The 20,305-nt window shown below is 44.2% G+C and overlaps 1 protein-coding gene across 6 annotated transcripts in view; it reads right to left on the bottom strand.

The window, feature by feature from the left end:
* GRHL2 (grainyhead like transcription factor 2) overlaps positions 1 to 20,305 on the bottom strand; it is a 79,154-nt gene that overhangs the window by 6,397 nt on the left and 52,452 nt on the right. For all 6 annotated transcript variants that reach the window (XM_088675757.1, XM_088675758.1, XM_088675756.1 and 3 more), the window contains exons 10-15: positions 12,157 to 12,244; positions 11,815 to 11,951; positions 9,070 to 9,101; positions 8,240 to 8,331; positions 6,391 to 6,476; positions 100 to 164 (exon numbers count right to left, since the gene is read on the bottom strand). In XM_088675757.1, coding sequence (XP_088531883.1) covers positions 100 to 164; positions 6,391 to 6,476; positions 8,240 to 8,331; positions 9,070 to 9,101; positions 11,815 to 11,951; positions 12,157 to 12,244 — 500 coding nt within the window. The remainder of the gene's footprint in view (positions 1 to 99; positions 165 to 6,390; positions 6,477 to 8,239; positions 8,332 to 9,069; positions 9,102 to 11,814; positions 11,952 to 12,156; positions 12,245 to 20,305) is intronic.

Raw genomic sequence — 20,305 nt, 5'->3', positions numbered from 1 at the left:
AGAATCTAGGGCAGCTGAGGTCTCAAGACACTGTAACAAAGCAAAACAAAAAACGTGACTCTGACTGAGCTGAGGTGAGGTTTAGTTTCCCTTACTTACCCTTTTTTGCTCTTCTTGTACAGCTTTGTAATCTTTTCAGCTGGAAGGCCGTATTTCTCAGAAATCTGAATTTAAAATTTATAAAGAAGAAAGAGCAATTATTAAAAGCAGAAACGGGTACCACCAGCTTCAATTAAAGAGTGTGGAGAGTGAGTGTGTGTCTTAAAAGCACCCAACTTCTCAGCACTTCTAAGAATCAGGCTTAATGACCTGAAGAAATGTAGGGCTTCCTGCCATTTTGAAAAACTTTTGTACCTACAGTGTAAAAATGCATTATATTAGGAGAAGTGCACATTAGTCAAAACTGCAGACAGAATTGTGTTAGGGGGGAAAAATCACAGTATAATGCTGAAGAATGTTCATGACGATTAAAAAAACAAACAACCATGTACAGTTCAATGCCTAAATGCGGAGAACTGAATTTAAGATTGGAAAAATGAGAAGCAGAGACAACCAAAATTGACAGATCCTTCCATCGCTACTCATAGCACATCCAAAACCAGTCTTGCACAACCCCCACTAAACTTTGTAAAAAAAAGTCATTTCCAAAAGTGCTTCTCTCTTTGGAGATCTAAACGTCTCATTAGTGTTCACATCACACCTTTCCTTGTGACTCAGCCTCAGGGGAAAGAAAGAAATCTTAGCCCATCCAAAGACACTCACAAGGCACTTGGCAACCAGCTGACTAGTAAATCATCTTAATTTACAAAATCTTGATCGTGGGTGGGGTGGGGGAGTTTGAGGGATCAAAACAGCAGAAGTCTTTACAAAATAAAAGGACTGGCTAAATACCCGGTATTTTAATGGAGAACATCCAATAGGTTTTATCAATATTTTAAAAGAAGAAGCGCTGCTGGGAAATTAGTTGAAAATAAGGACTCGGAGTCACCACCTGGTCACCCGATGGCAAGTTCCAGGTACCAATTGCAACAAGGCAATATTTTAAAAGCAATACTAAAAATATCCAGTTTTAGTCACTGGGTGGCTCTTCACTGTTTAGGGAAGTTTTTAATGTTTGATGTTTTATTGTGTTTTTAATATCCTGTTGGAAGCCACCCAGAGTGGCTGGGGAGGCCCAGACAGATGGGCGGGGTATAAGTAATAAATTATTGTTGTTGTTGTTGTTGTCAGTTACTTTCTAGCGATGCAATCTTATATATGTCTACTCAGAAGTATGTCAGATAAGTATGTGTAGGACTACAGACTAAGTGGTGTAGAAATCTCTTGATCCTTCCCATACCCCCTCGAGTATGTACCAACATCTTTTTATACACCTCTTGGCAGGTCTCTTTTACTTCACAGTCAGGGTTTTAAAAAGAGTACAGTGGACCCTCGGTTACGTTACCTTCGGGTAACACAATCTTCGGGTTGCAAACACGGCAAACACGGAAGTGGGTTTGCCGCTTGCGCGTGCACAGAAGTTGTCCTCTGGTTATGAAATCTTCGGGATACGGCCGGGCCCCCGGAACGGATTCTGCTTGTAATTGGATGTACCACTGTACTGGGATGGGGCAGCTGAGAATTGGAATTCTTAAACAAATCTGATCACACTTTTTCAGGTCATGGATCAGTTTAGAGGAAGTTCTGTCCCAACAAAAGTTAAGTTGCCTCCCTCTCAGGCGATCAACATGAGGCACTGCCGATCCCGACTTGTTTAAAATGCTTTATTCCTCAAAAACGATGTGTTATGTACAGCAGCCATGCTCTTGGTCCTTCTAAGACGTTTGACGAAGCAGGATGTTGTCATTGAGAGCTCATGTTAAACAGTTGCTCTCTAAGGTGCCATAGTACTATTCTTGTCACCAGAAGAAGCATACTTGCAAAGATAAACTGCCCGCTCTTCTGGGAAATAATAGCAAATAGCAGAAGAATGAAGCAAATTCCAAATATGAGAAAATACGATCCAGAATCATGGAAAAGAGGCCACAGATCAGCTTGCAATAAACAAGGAAAAAATGTGCAAATTGTAAACAATGGAACTTCCTTTTAATATGTTATGCTCTTGCTGGGATGAAAGCTTTTGAAAACGATGTTGCTGAAAGGAAGCACACGACACTGCCAAACACAAGTGTGTGTGCTTCTATGTGAACTGCAACATATTTTGCACACATTACATTTCCAAGGTATTTTTCATATCTTTCCAAGGGCAAAATCATGCCTGGGTTAATACGCTATGAAGAGTGAGGGAAGTCAGGGCGGCTGCAGTGCAAATGTTTGCAGTAGCAGAGCGTGGGAGTGTAAGTGAGAAACCTTGGCTCTCATATTCAAAACCTCTCCTGTAAGAGATTTCTGTTTTCTAAACTCCACCCATGTCCCTTTGTGGCAGGCAAGCACATATACAGGCACCCTAATCTAGCAGGAAGAATCTATCCGCTCCCTGCCCTTCTGAATAAGGCTTCTTGCACATGTAAAATGTTGGTATCTGAAGAAGTGTGCATTGGTATCTGAAGAAGTGTGCATGCACACGAAAGCTCATACCAAAATAAAAACTTAGTTGGTCTTTAAGGTGCTACTGAAGGAATTTTTTTTATTTTATGTAAAATGTTGTTGTTGTTTAGTCGTTTAAAGGTAAAGGTAAAGGGACCCCTGACCATTAGGTCCAGTTGTGACTGACTCTAGGGTTGCGGCGCTCATCTCGTGTTATTGGCCGAGGGAGCAGGTGTACAGCTTCCGGGTCATGTGGCCAGCATGACAAAGCCGCTTCTGGCGAACCAGAGCAGCACACGGAAACGCCGTTTACCTTCCCGCTGTAGCGGTTCCTATTTATCTACTTGCACTTTGAAGTGCTTTCGAACTGCTAGGCTGGCAAGAGCTGGGACCGAGCAACAGGTTTAGTCGTTTAGTCGTGTCCGACTCTTCATGACCCCCATGGACCAGAGCACGCCAGGCACTCCTGTCTTCCACTGCCTCCCGCACTTTGGTCAGACACATGTTGGTAGCTTCGAGAACACTGTCCAACCATCTTGTCCTCTGTCGTCCCCTTCTCCTAGTGCCCTCAATCTTTCCCAACATCAGGGGCTTTTCCAGGGAGTCTTTTCTTCTCATGAGGTGGCCAAACTATTGGAGCCTCAGCTTCAGAATCCGTCCTTCCATTGAGCACTCAGGGCTGATTTCCAGCCATGCAGTCCATGGGACTCTCAAGAGTCTCCTCCAGCACCATAATTCAAAAGCATCAATTATTCGGCGATCAGCCTTCTTTATGATCCAGCTCTCACTTCCATACATCACTACTGGGAAAACCATAGCTTTAACTATCCGGACCTTTGCCGGTAAGGTGATGTCTCTGCTTTTTAAGATGCTGTCTAGGTTTGTTATTGCTTTTCTCCCAAGAAGCAGGTGTCTTTTAATTTCGTGACTGCTGTCACCATCTGCAGTGATCATGGAACCCAAGAAAGTAAAATCTCTCACTGCCTGCATTTCTTCCCCTTCTATTTGCCAGGAGGTGATGGGACCAGTGGCCATGATCTTAGTTTTTTTGACGTTGAGCTTCAAATCATATTTTGTGCTCTCCTCTTTCACCCTCATTAAAAGGTTCTTTAATTCCTCCTTACTTTCTGCCATCACAGTTGTGTCATCAGCATATCTGAGGTTGTTAGGTGTGCAGAAATCTTCTAATTTGGTTTGTCCTGACCCTATACTAGGGGTCCTTGAAGTTTGGAGATGCACCCACTTTTTGACTAGAGTCCCCACAACAGCTCGCAACATTCACAAAGGGAGACACTTCCCACAAAACCATACTCTTTGAAATTTGAAACCATCATAAGGAAAGATATTTGAGATGGAGGAGGAAACAGGAGAGCAGAACTTTAAAATCTTGATGCTCCCACCCCGTGGCTGACCTGGTAAGGAACAGGACAGTCTGAGCGAACCAGCAGCTGGCATGGTGATGGGGCCTGTTTTTCTATGGATCTCCTCCTTATTCCAGTGTGAATGTCTTAAGATTTTAGAGGTGAACGGGAGCCTATGGGTATTGATTGGGCACATTTTTTTACAGGCAGAAGGGAACCAACAAATATACATGATAGAATAAACAGTTCAGCTGAAGAATGAGAACCAAATTATCTCTGAAGGCAGGGGAGATTTGCCAGTACAAAGAAACTGAAGATTGGGCTGCCTGCTCTCAGAACAAGTCTGCTATCTTCTCTAGCATATGCTGCCTTGTGAATAGCTATGGAGATGAAAAGAAACCTCGATGCCAGAATTTAAGGTGCTAGGAACACTAGCATGCTCACAAATTGCAGCCATTTTCTACAAACGCATTGCAAGCGACCACATCCACGGAATCTTGCAAAGGCGCAATGCATCATGGGGACAACATCTACGTGGTACTTTTGGCCTTTGGAAACTTCAGAGTGCTTTTGTTCGAGAGTCCCTGGAGCTTCCCTTGGTCGTTCTCCTTCTTGTGATTTGATCTCTTCTGTTGGCTCCGTCCCATTGGATGACAAGCCCTGGTGCCTCAGTGGGCCTGTGTGGCCAGGGAGGTGACAGCTAAGGTGCTCTGGTGTTTTACCATAACGAAACAGCATGGTAAGGTGGGTCCATGTTGGTTTTCCTGTCTTGTCAGGGCCACCTTGTGAGTTCACAGCACAGGTGAGATTTAACCAGGACCTTATACTTTACAGCTCAATCTCCCTATGCTGCTTTAGCTCCAGTACAATATTCTAGGTGCGTCTGTGAGCTAAGGTGCCATGGGTGCAATCTCTTGGTCACTACCCTACACTACAAGCTTTTTCAAAAGAAGGACTTGCATACCCTAGGGTGCTAATGTATACCATAGGACCCAGAGTCCAAATTTGCGATGAATTCTGGATACAGTATTCTTTTCAAATTCTCTTCTACAGACCTCCTTTTGTTTCCAAAATGAGATCATTTACCTTTGCTGAAAATAAGTAACTGCAGCGCAACACGGCCTGGGCCCTGCTCAACTGGCAGGACAAACATTCCCATGGCCTGCACTGCACAATGGAGTCCTAAGTGCAGCTCTTTACTAGCCCATGTAAATGAATGGTTTCCAGGCCGGAAATCCCCCCCCCGGGACCCCCACTCCTGACGTGGCAACTCTACATTGGAGGGTTGGGGCATTTGGAGGAAATAAGGTGGTAGCCACCCACCTTTGACTTTTTTTCCTTTCAGTGCTGGGCCCTTAAAAGAAAAGAAGAATGTTTTTGCCGGAGAGCATAAGAAGAAGAGCCTGCCAGATAAGAAAGACTGTGCATCTGGTCCAGCATCCTGTTCTTACCGTGGCCAAACAGATACCTACGGGGAGCCTGAAAGCAGGACGTGAGGGCAACAGCGCTCTCCCCACTTGTGAGCCCTGGCAACTGGCATTCAGAACAGGCACCACCTCCCAATGTGCCTTCTTTCTTTCCTTGACTCTGGAAAGCCTAAACCTTTGCAATGAGGATTTTGCAGAGAGCTGCGATGCACAGGGTCCTGTACATCAAGGATAGGGAAACTGAGACCCTCCAGGTGCTGCTGGACTCCAACTCCCATCAGCCCCAGACAGAGTGGCCAATGTTCAGGGATGATAGGAGTTGTAGTCCTTTTAGACGTGTTGCCTTTTAAAAATGTGTTGGGGAGGGAGAATTGTTGGGTTGTTTTTATTTTTATTATGTAGTTTGTGCATTCATATTGTGGTTTTATGTTGCGAACTGCCCTGAGACCTTTGAGTATAGGTAATAATAATAATAATAATAATAATAATAATAATAATAATATAGAATAATAATAATCCAGAAATATCCAGCAGGCCACAAGTTCCCCATCCCAAGGAGTCCTTGTTAACATCCAAGCTCTCCCTCTTCACACACAAATACCCTTATATTACTCTACAGGTTGCTAAATTCCTAACAGTATCGTACAAGAGACGGAATGGAATGTTAGCTGATTATTGATAGTTATAAGAATTTTCTATAATGACATCAGATATTGATTTTAGCGTAGTGCCTAAATTTTTAATCATAATCTTAAACTTTTCTTTTTGAATTGTTAATATTTGTCCTTGTGAGCTGTGAATTGTGTTATATTATTTGTGGCTTGTACGAGTCCGCTGTTTTATTTGTTTTGTTTTGTTGTGTTGTGTTTTATGATGGGCGTAAAGCCGAATAAACATCTTTGTTTGTTTGTTTGTTAAATACCCTTCTCTCATAACGATGTCGGTTTGCTTGTCAACAACCTCAGCATAGTTATGCACAAATATAAAATGCAAAATTGTTTTCCTTTGTACAAGGAAGTTAAAGCAGACTGCATGCTGTTGTTGCAATAAATGAAGTTGAGATGACAGGTACTTACTGCTTCCATTAGTCCCTTTACAGTGGGCGATTTTAACATCAAGGCATCAAACACTTCGTCGGCCTCTTTCCTCACGTAAAGCAGCACTGAAAGGATGAGAAGCAAATTTTTGGAATAGACACAGAACTTTCCCACAAGCAAACTACTCCCTCTTGGACAGAAAACTATTCCTCTCAAACAAATGACAAGTGAAAAAGGCCAGAGACTCGTGTTAAAAATAAAACAATCCCATGTCACAGGGCAGGAGGAGCATGTGCCGATTTCAAAATATCCAGAGGAAAATGATGTGTTCTTTCCACAAACCGCGCCACCCCCCCCCCACAGGAAGCAGTTGTAAACAGTCACACCCATTTTCCATTTCAGCTGAGTGATAGGCAGAGATTACGCGGAATATACTGACCAGTAAGTGGAACTAATTTCCTTGTCACACTAAGCAACCCCGCAAGCAAAATAGCTATTCTCATCAAAAGTCGGAATTTCCTGGAATTCAAACAGTGGGTTCAGCTGTTGGCAGAACCAGAATTTTGGAGTTGGAAGGAGGTCTTTCAGTCTCTCGCTTGCAAGCGCAGCATCCCTGACAGCTGTCTGCTTAGCTCTTCCTTTGAAGGACATGCCACCTTCCTCCAAGGCAGTCCGCTCCACAGTTGAACAGTGCAAACAATTAGGAAGTTTCTGTAACGTTTAGCCCTTGCTACTTCCACACATTAATTCTAATCCTGCCTGTCCTCTGGGAAACACAGAAGAAGTCTGCTCAGTCTTTTATTTAACAGCCCCTCAGACACTCAAAGACAGCTATCACGTCTCTCCATAATCTTATCTAGCTCTTTCAACTGTTCCTCAGAGGACTTCATTTCTAGACCCCCTCACCCTCCTCTCATGTGATGGAAGACACGGGTCTTCCACGTTGAGGTGGACACCCCCTTCACTACTTCCTTTGTGGTGCTCAAAGAGCAGCGCCAGCAAATAGCACATGTGCAACATGTAGTTTTAGGTGCAAGCATGTGCATGCTGGTGTAGCTGGTCTAGAGGTAAAATGCATGACCAGCCAACCGCCTTAAACGATGCTGGACTTCAGAAGGGAGTCAAATGTCTCCGGTGTTAAGATTGTCAGAGGGGAGCCTGCTTGGTAGCTCCCTCACCCTCAGAACTCCAGGGTATGACAGCGCAGAAGATGGCCTTTTCTGTGGCAGCCCCTAAGTTGCCTCTCCATAGATTTGCACCTGCCACCTCCATTGTGCAGTTTTTGCCGTATGTGCCTCTTTATTCTGGCCTTTGTTGTTGATCATGTTGGCACCCGTCTGTCTCGGGAGACAATGAAGGAGTGCGCCTTTGCGGGTGAAGTCAAACCGTTGGAGAGTTGTGCCTGCTGTGGCTGTAGACCCTGATATGGGAGAGACATGTTTTGTTGCAGCTGGGGCAGAGGAAGGCATTCTGGTTGCTGTGATGCTGCAGAGGCACCATGGCATTTCTTCTTTCTGCGTTCCTCCCAGCAGTCATTTCTCCTCTGGTCAGTACTGTGGATGCACAACCTGACTGCCTATCTCCAGACACAGTGGCCGTCTGCAAGGGATTCCCACACAGCGGGGTTAATGTTGTCAGCCTTTGTATCACATTTGCAGACATCTTTGTAACTCAGAGCTGGTCCGCCAACAGGCCTGGTGCCTGAAGCCAGCGCCTTCTTTGGGGATCCTGCCATCTTCCATTGTGTGCACATGACCAAGGCAGCGTAGACGTTGCTGAGACTTCGGTATAATTCAGAACCATATTTCCATTCTGATTTTTCCCTTCCTTCTGCTCAACTACTTTCAAATGAATTATGACTTAGGGAAAACTGAGAATAAACTGGTACCTCTTTTCGTTCCTTCTTCTTTTATTTGCTTCAGCGGTGGTGAGCTGAAGTCTTCTTCTACTGGCCGGAATATCCTTTTAGCCAAGATGCTACTGTAGGGGGAGAAAAATAAGAAAGATGTACCAGATTTATAGTACTGGGGGTGGAAGTGTTACCCATAACTTGTTCTCCTTATTGTAGCAGGGAAGCTGTGCTACATTCTGGTTTCACTGGCCAAGACTTTTGTCTTAGTACTTTTGACAGGCCTAATCTAAAAAGCAAGGTTACAGTTTAATTTCATGACTGTGTATTATATTGATTTACTACTACAGCTTATGAATTTCTATCATGTACTAAATACAAGAAGCTGCATGTATTCTACAAACAGAATCCAGTACCCTAAGAATCTAAGCACACACAGCTTGTTTCTAGCAATTAAGGATCACAAAAAATAAAATAATAAAATAAGCATATATATACACAATATGTCTTAATTTTCATATAGTGTAAACAGATCACAAAGTTCAGCTTTCTGAACTACAGAATTCAAGTTACATTTCGAAAAAAAATGCTTTTTTTTAAAGCACACACAGCCTTGAAATAAATACCAAGACTATTGTTATATGAAGACACCCAAATATGTGTAAGATTTAAAGGACAACAGTTTGCTTCTAGCGCAAGACAACAGGAATTGGAACAAAGTAAAGAAATCTGCCTCTGCCATGGCAAACGTTGAAACATTGGAATTTAGGCTGCATCGGAACTTCAGTACTTGATTATTACTACTATTATTTTGCCAGGGGGGTTGAAATCCTGCCTGCAAAATTTACAAGAAAAAAAAAAGGACTTACCCTTCTCGCTCGTCATCTGTGTTATAGTACGCCTGTAAGAGCAGACAAAGAACAGATTCATTATTGTAATTTCACCAGGTGTTGCTATACAGAAGTGCTAACGGAGAGGGAGAGTGGTTGCATACAGACCAATCAGATGGTTAGTACAGTTAGACTATTGCTCCATCCAGTTTGGTATTGCCTGCGTCAAGGATAATAAACTCCCCCCCCCAAAAAAAAGTCCAGATTCCCTGAAGGGCAACTTCTCAAAAGCCTTGTACCAGTGGTGTGGCAGGGCCTGATGTGTAAGTGGATGGAGCAAATGGATTGTCACTCTTACGTTTGTGCAATAATTACATTCCAGCCATAGATCATGTATATTTCTCCATCTTCCCTCCACACCACCAAGGGTCACTACTACAGTCCAAGGGCACATTCCAACCAGGCCTAAGCATTCAAGCTATGTGTGGGCCCAGGGAAGAATTTGTAGCCTGGGATCAAATGGAGTGGCCCAGAGGGCTGCATTTGGGCCTCTGGTTCTCTACCCCTGGTCTACATTGACTAGCAGTGGTCCTCTGGAACCTGAGACAAGAACCGTTTCACGATGCCAGAGATTAAATATGTCCATTTCTGTTACTCCCAGTTATTTTTCCAGATTTCAGTTCATTCTATTTCTCCATCCATTTGTGGTTGGTTTTTTTTTAAAAAAAGATTGTGAAAATTCACACACATTTTTGGTATACAGTACAATTGTGCCTAACTTACATTTTGGCAAACTGTTTGCTCTAGCACCCTGCTTTCTTGTACATTGTTTGCACCTATATACACATCTTTATACAGTCAAACCTCGGTTTGCGACTGCTTCGGTTTCCAACCACCGCGGACCCGGAAGTGTTTACATCCGGGTTCCGCAGAGCTCAGATGCGCAGAAGCGATCTGCACAGCTCGCGCATGCGCAGAAGCGTGCCTCGGGGAGCAACCGGCTCCCCGGAACCAATTGTGGTTGTAAACAGAGGTATGACTGTATACACTTTCCCCTAATACATAATGTTTCTGGCCACAGAGCTGCCCTGCAAAATTCAGGAAAGTCCATATTGAAATGCAAAGGATTTCTCCCCTGTCCCTAAGCTCTTCCACTAAGGTATGCCATACACCCCAAGAAAGTCAGACAGAAGCTTATACGTGGTATTTTATCATGCAGTTATAAATCTTTACATCATAAAGTTATATACTGTACAGTGTTTCTTAGGTTAAAACATAATTCTGGCTGAAAAGGTTGCAATGCAAATATATTTTCCCGCTGCACAGAGATATATGTATGGTGTATCATGCAGTCATAAATCGTTTCATCGGAAAGCTATATGCAATCTTTCTTAGGTTAAAACATGATTTTGGCTGAAACTGTGCTGACATCTTCTACTGCATTTAGTCTCTTTCTGTGCAGGAAAAAATATTTTTAGCTGACAGCTATTAGCACAGTGTCAAGGGTGCTAATACGTTCTAAATGATGGCTGATTAAAAGAAATTAATGGTAAACTCCCACCCCTGTCAATTTAAGCTTCGTTATGCTGAGCATTCTAGGCAGATCTGATAGCTCTGATCATCATGTTGTCTGCCTTAATATTATTTAGACTCTGAGAGAAATGAACAGAGTGCGATTAAACAAAGGGGGGAAAACTATGGAAGTAAATTCTGTTTTCCCTAGGATAGACATCACACTGAGTTCTTTGAATACAGTTTATGTATTCGGCATTATTCTCTCTTCCTAGATACATTGGTTCAGCCCATCTGTTATACTTGTCCATAGGGGGTGGAGGAGATTACAATCCAACCAGTCAGGTCCCCCCCCCCCCGCGATTTGCACAAAGAAGAAGGGAGCACGTGAGTGGCTTTTGATTGCTTAAAAATTTATGATTTTTTATATTTTCTTGTACAAATCAAAATAAATAGATCTTATTCACTGTTAACAGACTATTAAGAACCATTCATTTCAACTGCGCTGAGCAGTGACAGAACAGATGATCTGTACCATTGGTAGGCAAACTAAGGCCCGGGGGCCGGATCCGGCCCAATCACCTTCTAAATTCAGCTTGTGGACAGTCCTGGAATCAGCGTGGTTTTTACATGAGTAGAATGTGTCCTTTTATTTAAAATACATCTCTAGGTTATTTGTGGGGCATAGGAATTCGTTCTCCCCCCCCTTCAAAATATAGTCCAGCCCCCCACAAAGTCTGAGGGACAGTGGACCGGCCCCCTGCTGAAAAAGTTTGCTGACCCCTGATCTGTACAAAGAAGGTCTCTGGTTCCATCTTTGGCATCCTTAGTAGGATCAGGTAGCAGGCGATGGTACCCATGGAAAGGCCCTGCCAGTCAGAGTAAATAATAGTGGACAATGGAGACCTACTCTCAGGCTGCTTCCTAACTCTCAAACTGAAATCAACAAAATACAAAATGGGGGCTACATTGGCTGAATCATGCCCATTCGGGTCTGAACTTCTGATAGCAAAGGTGGAGAACCTATAGCCCTCCAGATGTTGTTGAACTGTAGGTCCCACCAGTCCCAGTCAGCATGGTCAATGTTCAGACATGATGGGAGCTGCACTCTAACAATGTCTGGAGGACAACAGGATCCCTGTCCCTGTTCCACAGCATCTCAGCGTTGCAGATGTGAAAATATATCCTCCAGGAGCACGGACCAAAAAGCCTGCTAGGATTTTATACAGGTTTGTAAAGAATCGGGCATTTGCGCCTTCCCTCTTTCCTTACCTGCCCAGTCCTTTGCAGGTTCCCAAAATGAACGTCTGGTATGAAGAGAACCGGCTGCGAGTCCAGGTCAGCCATGGTTTTGAAGTAGGTGATGTCGCTCTTCTTCTGGAGTGGGACGGTGTTGAGTTTCCCTTCAGCTGTTCATGAGAGATGGGCGGAAAGGTTAATGAGTGGGGCAACCTGGGAAGTACAACTGAGCGCAATGCAAACCAGACTACAGTCCTGGTGCTTTGGACTACAACTCCCAGCAGCCCCTGGCTGCGTAGCCATGGAAGGTGTAGCCCCAAACACCTGGAGTGAACCAGTCTGGCCAAGGCTGAAGGAAGGGCATATCTCCCTCACCATTACTACATGGAGGTTGCGACAGCTGGCCTTTTGCTTTCTTCCTATTTTGCTTCCTTTCTTCGTCCCGGATTTTTCTCTCGGCTCCCTGTCATGAGAAACACAGATATTGATGAGTCTACCCTGCATGGTGCCTCCCTCCAACAGGGATAACTGGCTCACTGCTGTTATAGCCAGCCCAATTCATTCATCCCATTATTCCTATGCCGCTTCGGGGGGTCTAGCCCACCCAAGGCAGCTCACAATATCAGAAAGGCACCATACGCGCCACGATCTAAAATAATAATCAAAATGAACAAAGGCCACAGCATCAGCGCATCTGTAAAAGGCCAGTTAAACACTTATGACTAAGAGGACAACTCAGTGGAGGTGGATTATATAACACAGCTCTGTAGAAAAGGTCGTTAGCAAAAGGCAGTTTGAAAAAGTTGGGTTTTGGAAAATGGTTTAACAATCCAGAACATGGATTGCTTTCGGCTGCATCTCCTCTAGGCGCTTCCGATTTCCCCGATCAAGTGGATCAATTTTCTATTTAGAAAACCATCCAGAGCATGGCAGAACTAAACACCAACTCGCAAGCATCAAGGTTCATAGCCACCTTATTTTGCAGCCGACACACAGCAAGTGTGCAAGCAAGTATATACGGGAAATAAATGAAACGGGGGACATAAATTTGCAGAAAGACAATGCTGGTGCACTATCAGATTATGCCCTATGTCCTTAGGCACCCGCTGGGGTTGTCTGCATCCAGCCCTCAATCCCCTTCCCCCAAGACGCACAGGATGGATGTATTAATACCAGCAACAAAAATAGAGCTATAATGAGGACAATTAAGGAAGCCTGCAAACGATTACATCCAAGTTCACAAACAAACATTAAAAACGAAGACCCATCCCGTGAGATTTAAGCCCTCTCTCTGTTAACCTGCTGAGCCATTCTGCAGCCGCTGCTTGCAATAATGTAAATACATAACGAAGGAATTCCATGCTGCTATGTGTACGATAAGGAGCTGAGCATTTAGCTGGCAATTAAACTATAACTCAATGAAGAAACAGAAATCTAACCTGTTCCATACATTAAAATGCTCAGAAAGTTACTTGCTGGGGCTAACTTCTAAGGCATGGGTCTAACCAGGCCTGCCAGGCCTCCCCATTTGGCCCAGATACAATTTTGGCCTAGTCACAACTAATTGCTCTACCTACACCTGTGGGAAGTGAGGGGGATGGCATGGCTGAAAGGGGATTTGCAGGCAATTGAAGACCATTGGCAGACAGGTGCAGAAACAGGGAAAATCCAGGGAAAAGAATACTATGAGCTGATAGGACAGGATAAAAGGAAGGGAGGAGGGAGGAAAGGGGCAAAGCCAAACATCAACAAAATGGAAAACAACAAAACTGAATAAATGTAAATTAGACAAAAATAGCTATAATTTCCTCATTACATAATTCAACACTTAACCTAAAGTCCATTATTTAATCCAAAGCAATTAATATCTCCTCCCTAGTATGACTTTGGGTTCAGCCAACCCTGTTGAAGATGAATGGCCAAACAACATGTCTTTTTAAAGGGCCGGGGGGGGGGGGCGTGCTGAACCTGGCCGCTTTTATTTTGAAGAAAAGCACTCCGAGGTCCCCAGTCTGTAATATATTCTTGTTGGATCAGGGCCTCATACCAGTTTCCTACTGTATATGAAGAAGTGTGCATGCATACAAAAGCTGTTACCAATGACAAACTTAGTTGGTCTCTAAGGTGCTACTGGAAGGAATTTTTTTATTCAGTTTTCTACTGTCAGGCTGCTATATGACCTCAATTGTCTGTGTGCAGTAAACAGCACCTTTGGAGGCAAATAACAACTAGGAAAAATATGTTTCCTGAGAAAGCAGTTTACAGTCAACAGAGGGCCAACACAGGCCAGTCTGGTCTCTCCGTGTTCCTACCTGTCACCACTAGTATGCAATATAATTAAGGATTAACATAGGCAGAAATCTCCATAGGTCTAGACCAGGCATCCCCAAACTTCGGCCCTCCAGATGCTTTGGACTACAATTCCCATCATCCCTGACCACTGGTCCTGTTAGCTAGTGATCATGGGAGTTGTAGGCCAAAAATCTAGAGGGCCGGAGTTTGGGGGTGCCTGGTCTAGACTGTGGCAGGAGATGGGAGGAGAGTTTCAGGTAACCACTGGACGGTTAAGTCCAGTCAAAGCTGACTATGGGGCTGTGGCGCTCATCTTGCTTTCAGGCCGAGGAAGCAGGCGTTTGTCTACATACAGCTTTCCAGGTCATGCGGCCAGCATGACTAAACCGCTTATGGTGCATGATGGAAACCAGAGCGCACAGAAACACTGTTTACCTTCTCACCGCAGCAGTACCTACTTATCTACTTGCACTGACGTGCTTTCGAACTGCTAGGTTGGCAGGAGCTGGGACACTGGACAGAGCAACGGGAGCACACTCCGTCATGGGGATTCGAACCGCCAACCTTCTGATTGGCAAGCCCAAGAGGCTCAGTGGTTTAGACCACAGTGCCACCCATTTCCCACAATGCTAGGAAGCATTGGAACAATATCAAACCCCTTCAAAGCTGCAACTTCAAGCCTTGCTGGATGAAGAAGAGTGATTTTAGAAACTATTCACCCAATCACTTCATTCTCGCCAAATGATTCCAGGATAAAATCTACTTTAAGCACGGGTTTTTTGTTTTTTGTTTTAAAAAAATATTTTCTGAACCTGGCTCATTTGCCACTGTGTGGATGTCAAGACTCTGAAGTTCCTGGTTGCAATTAACATCCAGGGAGCCAGACTCCTGGTCGGATGGAGGATTTACGAGGAGTAAGATGAGATCAGCTTCTCATGTAATTCTCTCTCCTGCTCCCTTCAGTTTTCTGACGTAGAAACCTGCAGTACAGCTGTTCAGACCAGGGCATATTGGAAATTCAGTGAAATAAAAGGTCCAACTCTTCGTGACCCCATGGACCATAGCATGCCAGGCACTCCTGTCTTCCACTGCCTCCCGCAGTTTGGTCAAACTCATGTCCGTAGCTTCGAGAACACTGTCCAACCATCTCGTCCTCTGTCGTCCCCTTCTCCTAGTGCCCTCAATCTTTCCCAACATCAGGGTCTTTTCCAGGCACCCAATTGTTCTGATGGTCTTGGTTTCAGCTTAAAAATAAGATGCTATTGAGCCAGACCACTGACCCACCTAGCTCAATGTTGTCTATGCTGACTGTCAGCAAGTCTCAAAATTCCAGACTCTAACCAGAGATGCTGGGGATTGAACTTGGAACCTTTCACATGCAAAGCTGATGCCCTATTACTGAGCTAGAGTCTCTCCCCATAAAAAACCTGCCAAAATGAAGCAAATGTCTAAAAGTGCAGTTACCCATAGTTGGAGGGGACCCCCCAAGCCATTTAATCCCACTCTTTGCTTCGAGGCAGAGCTGCACAGTTCTAAGTCCCCAACACTAAGGCATTCAGTGTTAAATAAGCCCTTTGTTCATCACCATAGACTGCAATGATATGAAGGATTTTGGCACCCATCGCCCTGTAGCGATGATCTCTCAGCTTGACATCAAGCCTCTATTACGCAGCCATGTAATTCCGGTCTGCATCCCGCTGCCTTGCACTTTGCATTACTATTTAAGTTGGTGCCAAATCTGTGAATAAACAAGCTACCCTTTCTGTAGCATTTTATTCTCACTTAGCAGGTACAGAAAGTGGGGCGTAAGCCAGTGGGAACCATGTGAAGATCTTATGGATTTAAGATGCTAATGACAGAGCTCTTCCCTGCTGAGTTTTGAATGGCTGAACCTTTGAATGCTAATATTTCTCATGCTCCGTTAGTCATCTGCATATTATCTTAATCATTCCAAGTCCCGAGCACACTAATGTTGGAAGTAATTTTTGCAGGAATCTCATAAGCGCCCATGCTGCTCACAGCAGCTTTCCTTCTTTCTTTTTTTCCTATTACTTGACACTGCAATGCACCTGGGGCTATGCTTGGAGGCTATTATTTACATCAACTGTGTCAAAATTAAATCTGTTTGTAGTCGGGAGCCCATAGAATCACAGGATTTTAGAGTTGTAAGGAGGATAAAATCAATTCAGTTTGCATTTAAAGCCGAAATCAACACATTTGCGCTTCCTGAAACAGTGTGAGATTCAAAACTCATCCATCCTTCACATTGAGCCAAATCTTGCAATGCAGTTATCTCTGAACAGCCTTTGGAGAGAGTCTGATAAGAAGAGCCTGCTGGATCAGGCCAATGGCCCATCTACCGTAGTCCAGTATCCTGTCCCCACAGTGCCCAACCAGACATACCTGTGGGAAACCCTTAAGCCAGATCCAAGCACACATGCATAGTCCCTTCTTGTGGTCTACAGCAACTGGTATCTGGATGCCTTGCCATCTCCAGCTGTGGAGGCAAAGCATCACCATTATGGCTTGTAGCCGTCAATGGCCTCCTCCTCCTCCATGAATTTGTCCAGTCCTCTTTTAGAATCACCTTCAATATGTGCCTCGTAGTCAGAAGTGAAATATTTTAGCTCTACCTGGTACTGCAGCAAAGCACTTCTGGTACTGTTCCTGGAGGCAGTATGCTTCCGAATTCCAGTTGCTGGAACCACAGGAGAGGCAAGTTGCTGTTTTGCTCAGATCCTGCTTTGGTCCTGGTTCCCATAGGAATATGGGTGGCCACTGTGAGAATAGGATGCTGTACTGGATGGGCCTTTGGCCTGATCCAAAAGGATTCTTTGTTTTGTCCTTAGCTGGCAGTCAGAACTAGGGCTGGGCGGTTTATCGATATATTGTCCAAAACTGGTTTGAAGTCCATATTGTGATATTACTTTCATAGTTTTAGACCTAGCAATAAATTGTGATTCATGGGGCAGGGAGGGGGTGATGCAAAAATCACAAAGTGGGGAAAACCGTGAAGCCGGCCAGTGCATCTACATAGCTCCATCCTTATTTCAGACACTCTGATATATCAGTATATCACAATTTTAAACTGGTGATATCGGGATGTTGAAAACCAGATATCGCTCAGCCCTAGTCAGAACCTTCAAAGGTTCACGCGTTTTAAGTTACGAGAGGGTGAAACCTGCTGAAAGCATTTTTCCTACCCATGAGTAAATTTGCAGGTGTGCTCATTCTGATAAAGTTGGCACAGGGCATCCCCGAGTGGTAAAAATCTTCTTTTTTTTATCTGTCCACGTGACAGAAGGACAGAAGGCACAGTAGTTAAGATACTGCAGAAAAATAGAGATGAAGGATCACAATTGTTTTTAAGAGTAGAATAGATCAGATCTTTTTTTAAAGACCATAATAAGTGACAAAAAACCCCACCCTACCCCTACTATTAATTCTATCCTACTCCCTTGCAATAGATTTATGCTAAACTGACTCAGTGTTGTGGCTGATGTTTCCTTGACAACCTACTTAACGCTATTTAAAGCATTACAAAACAGCCTATCATCTTAAGATAATAAGAAATAACTGTTCTCCAGAAAGTGCAAGGGCATCAGGGGCAGTAGGAATAACACAGAGAGGAAGCAAATCTCAGAACCACACCTGCCTAATGCGGCAGAGTCAAACACAGGGAGGCATTTGTTTTGCAAATAGACGGTGCGCATATGACTGCCCTTTTAAAAAGAGAGCCTACGTGATCACAATGTATATTATGATGCATGCTCCTACAGGCTCTGGGCTTGGCTACTGCAACATGTTTGACATGGGGTTGAAGACCACCTGGAAGCATGGGCTAGCACAAAACGTTATAGCAGGCCTGCCGCTAAATGTCATGATGTGTGAGGCGAGGCATTGTTGCCACACTGTTGTCTTGGCTGCAGCAGCGATGCCACTCAGGAGGACTGGGATGGGCAGGGGAAGCAGCAGGTACAGGTGTGATTGCATCTTTGCCCACCATTGGCAACCTGACTGGTTCTAAGTTCTATGTGGCTAGGGACCCACATGTACAAAGATTCCTCTCTTACATCAGATCTCCCACTTACTTAATCACACCAGACTTCATTTCAGTTGTTCCGGACAAACACCTGCAGCCAGGGCCTTTGCCGTCATGGCTGCCAGAGTATGGAATAACACGCCTCTGGAATTGAGGAGTTGTTCCTCCTTCCATAGAAAAAGACCTTTCTTTTTCATTATGGTTTTCTGGTTTCTCCCTACAGCAGCTTTTCTGGCAGGATGATATATTTCTGAATTGTTTTATAATGCTTCAAATTTGGGGTGTGTGTGCGTGTGATTTTAATTTCTCTCTGTGAGCTGCTCCGAAGACTTGCTGCAAGAGCAAGCTCTAAATTATATTTATTTATTAAACTCATATGCCGCCCTTCATCCAAAGATCACAGGGCGGTCCACAACATAAAAATGCAAAATGGCAACACAAAATACATAATAAAACCAAAACAATAACAAATAACCAATATTTTGTTGAAATATTTTCAACAAAATAAGCAAGCAAACAAATATATTGGATCCACCATTCATTCTCTCACCCTCTCTCCTTGAGATGCTTGGGAGAAAGACAGGATTGTGAGGGTAATAATTAAAATAAATGTCCCTTATTCACATGTTGCAGTTTACATAGCTGCCAAGTTTTCCCTTTTCTCGCGAGGAAGCCTATTCAGCATAAGGAAATTTCCCTTAAAAAAGGGAGAACTTGGCAGCTATGAGTTTATGCGGCCCTTTATTGCCCTTATGCGGCCCTTTATGGAGGTGAGTGAAAGAGCTGGCTGTAATTTGTATTTTGTATTGTAAGTAACCCATGCTGGGACCCTTATGGTGAAGGACGGGTAAGAAATCTTACATAGAAATAAAGTTGGCATGGATTTTGTTTTGGACCAGGTGTACACTTTGTGACAAATGACTGCCTGGGAATCGGCTGTGTTTTGGGTATGGCTGGTGGGAACAGCTTGAGAGTATGCGGGAAAGTGCTACAGATGGTTTTGGCAGACGTGTTGGTAGCAGGGTTTATGAGTGCAGCTTCTATCTCCTCGGCTGTTTTGATTTAAGTGCGAATGAGGTTTTAATCTGGTGGTGTGTGTGTGTGTGTGTGTTTTGCATTCGAATCCTGCTTGTCAGTTCCCCTCCCCTTCTAAGATAGTATTTTGCTTCCTTGTTAAACATGCTGCTTCAAATTTGGGTCTTTACTGTACCTTGCAGTTTGCAACATTTATGCATTTATGTGTCTAAAGAGATGTTGTGAACGGCTCAGAGATAACACCCTGCACCCAGAACGGCAAAGAATTACAGTATATCGAAATGATCTAAAGAGAGAAAGAAAACTTTAAAAGTTTTGTCTTTGTTTATCAAAACAAAGAGCATTCTCATACAATGCCACTAGATGGCATAAACAGACTTGTGGAGGTAAAACAGGTGCATTCAAAATTGGGCCCCTGGCTTGCCAGAGGCTCCACTATCCACTACGCTGACTCCTAGGGAAACAGAGAGCCCTCCAGATCCCCTGGATCCAAGGTCACAACAATTCCTCTGAAGTGGGTGTCAATGCAGTTGGAAAAGCATCAGATTAACATGCTCTGAAACAGACCCTGATTCTGCCAAGGCAACAGCATTCTGCAGCCAGTTGCAGTTTACAAACGCTCCTCAAAGTCTGCATGCTGCAACAGTCTACCAATGAGTCTAACCTGGATGTACCAGAGCATGTGGGGCGGGGGGAAGATCTGCCTTCCCAAGAAAAGGGACCAGTTGGTGCGCCAGCTGAAACTGTGTAAAGGGACAGCTGAGCATCCGGGAGCCAGAGGACTTGAGGAAGACTCCCCCATTGCACACTTGATTCTTCGGAGGAAGCACTGTCCGGAGGAAGAGGAGAAATTTCCCCATCTCTCTGCCACAAGTCCTGAGTCACGTTTTAAGAGCACCTGGTCTCCTGGAATACCCGCTGTCTTGTGCACTTAAGAATTTGGCCTGAAAACTCTTAGCCTAAGGCTGCTAATGTTAGTGAGGATAGAACTGCACATCATGGGGGAAGGAAACGTAGGACATTCTAGGATGCTTTCTGTGTAAATTCACAGCTGTTTGCTGTCCTGGCCTCTCAGCTTAAGGAACATAAGAATGCAAGGATAGACTGCTGGATCAGACCAATGCCTCATCTAGTCCTCACTTTCCCCCTCCTGTG

This window comes from Zootoca vivipara, chromosome 8 (genome assembly GCF_965207765.1).
Source record: "Zootoca vivipara chromosome 8, rZooViv2.hap1.1, whole genome shotgun sequence".
NCBI classification, from domain to species: Eukaryota; Metazoa; Chordata; class Lepidosauria; order Squamata; family Lacertidae; genus Zootoca; species Zootoca vivipara.
The sequence above is the reverse complement of the archived record's forward strand: the minus strand, read 5'-3'. Positions and strand labels throughout refer to the sequence as shown.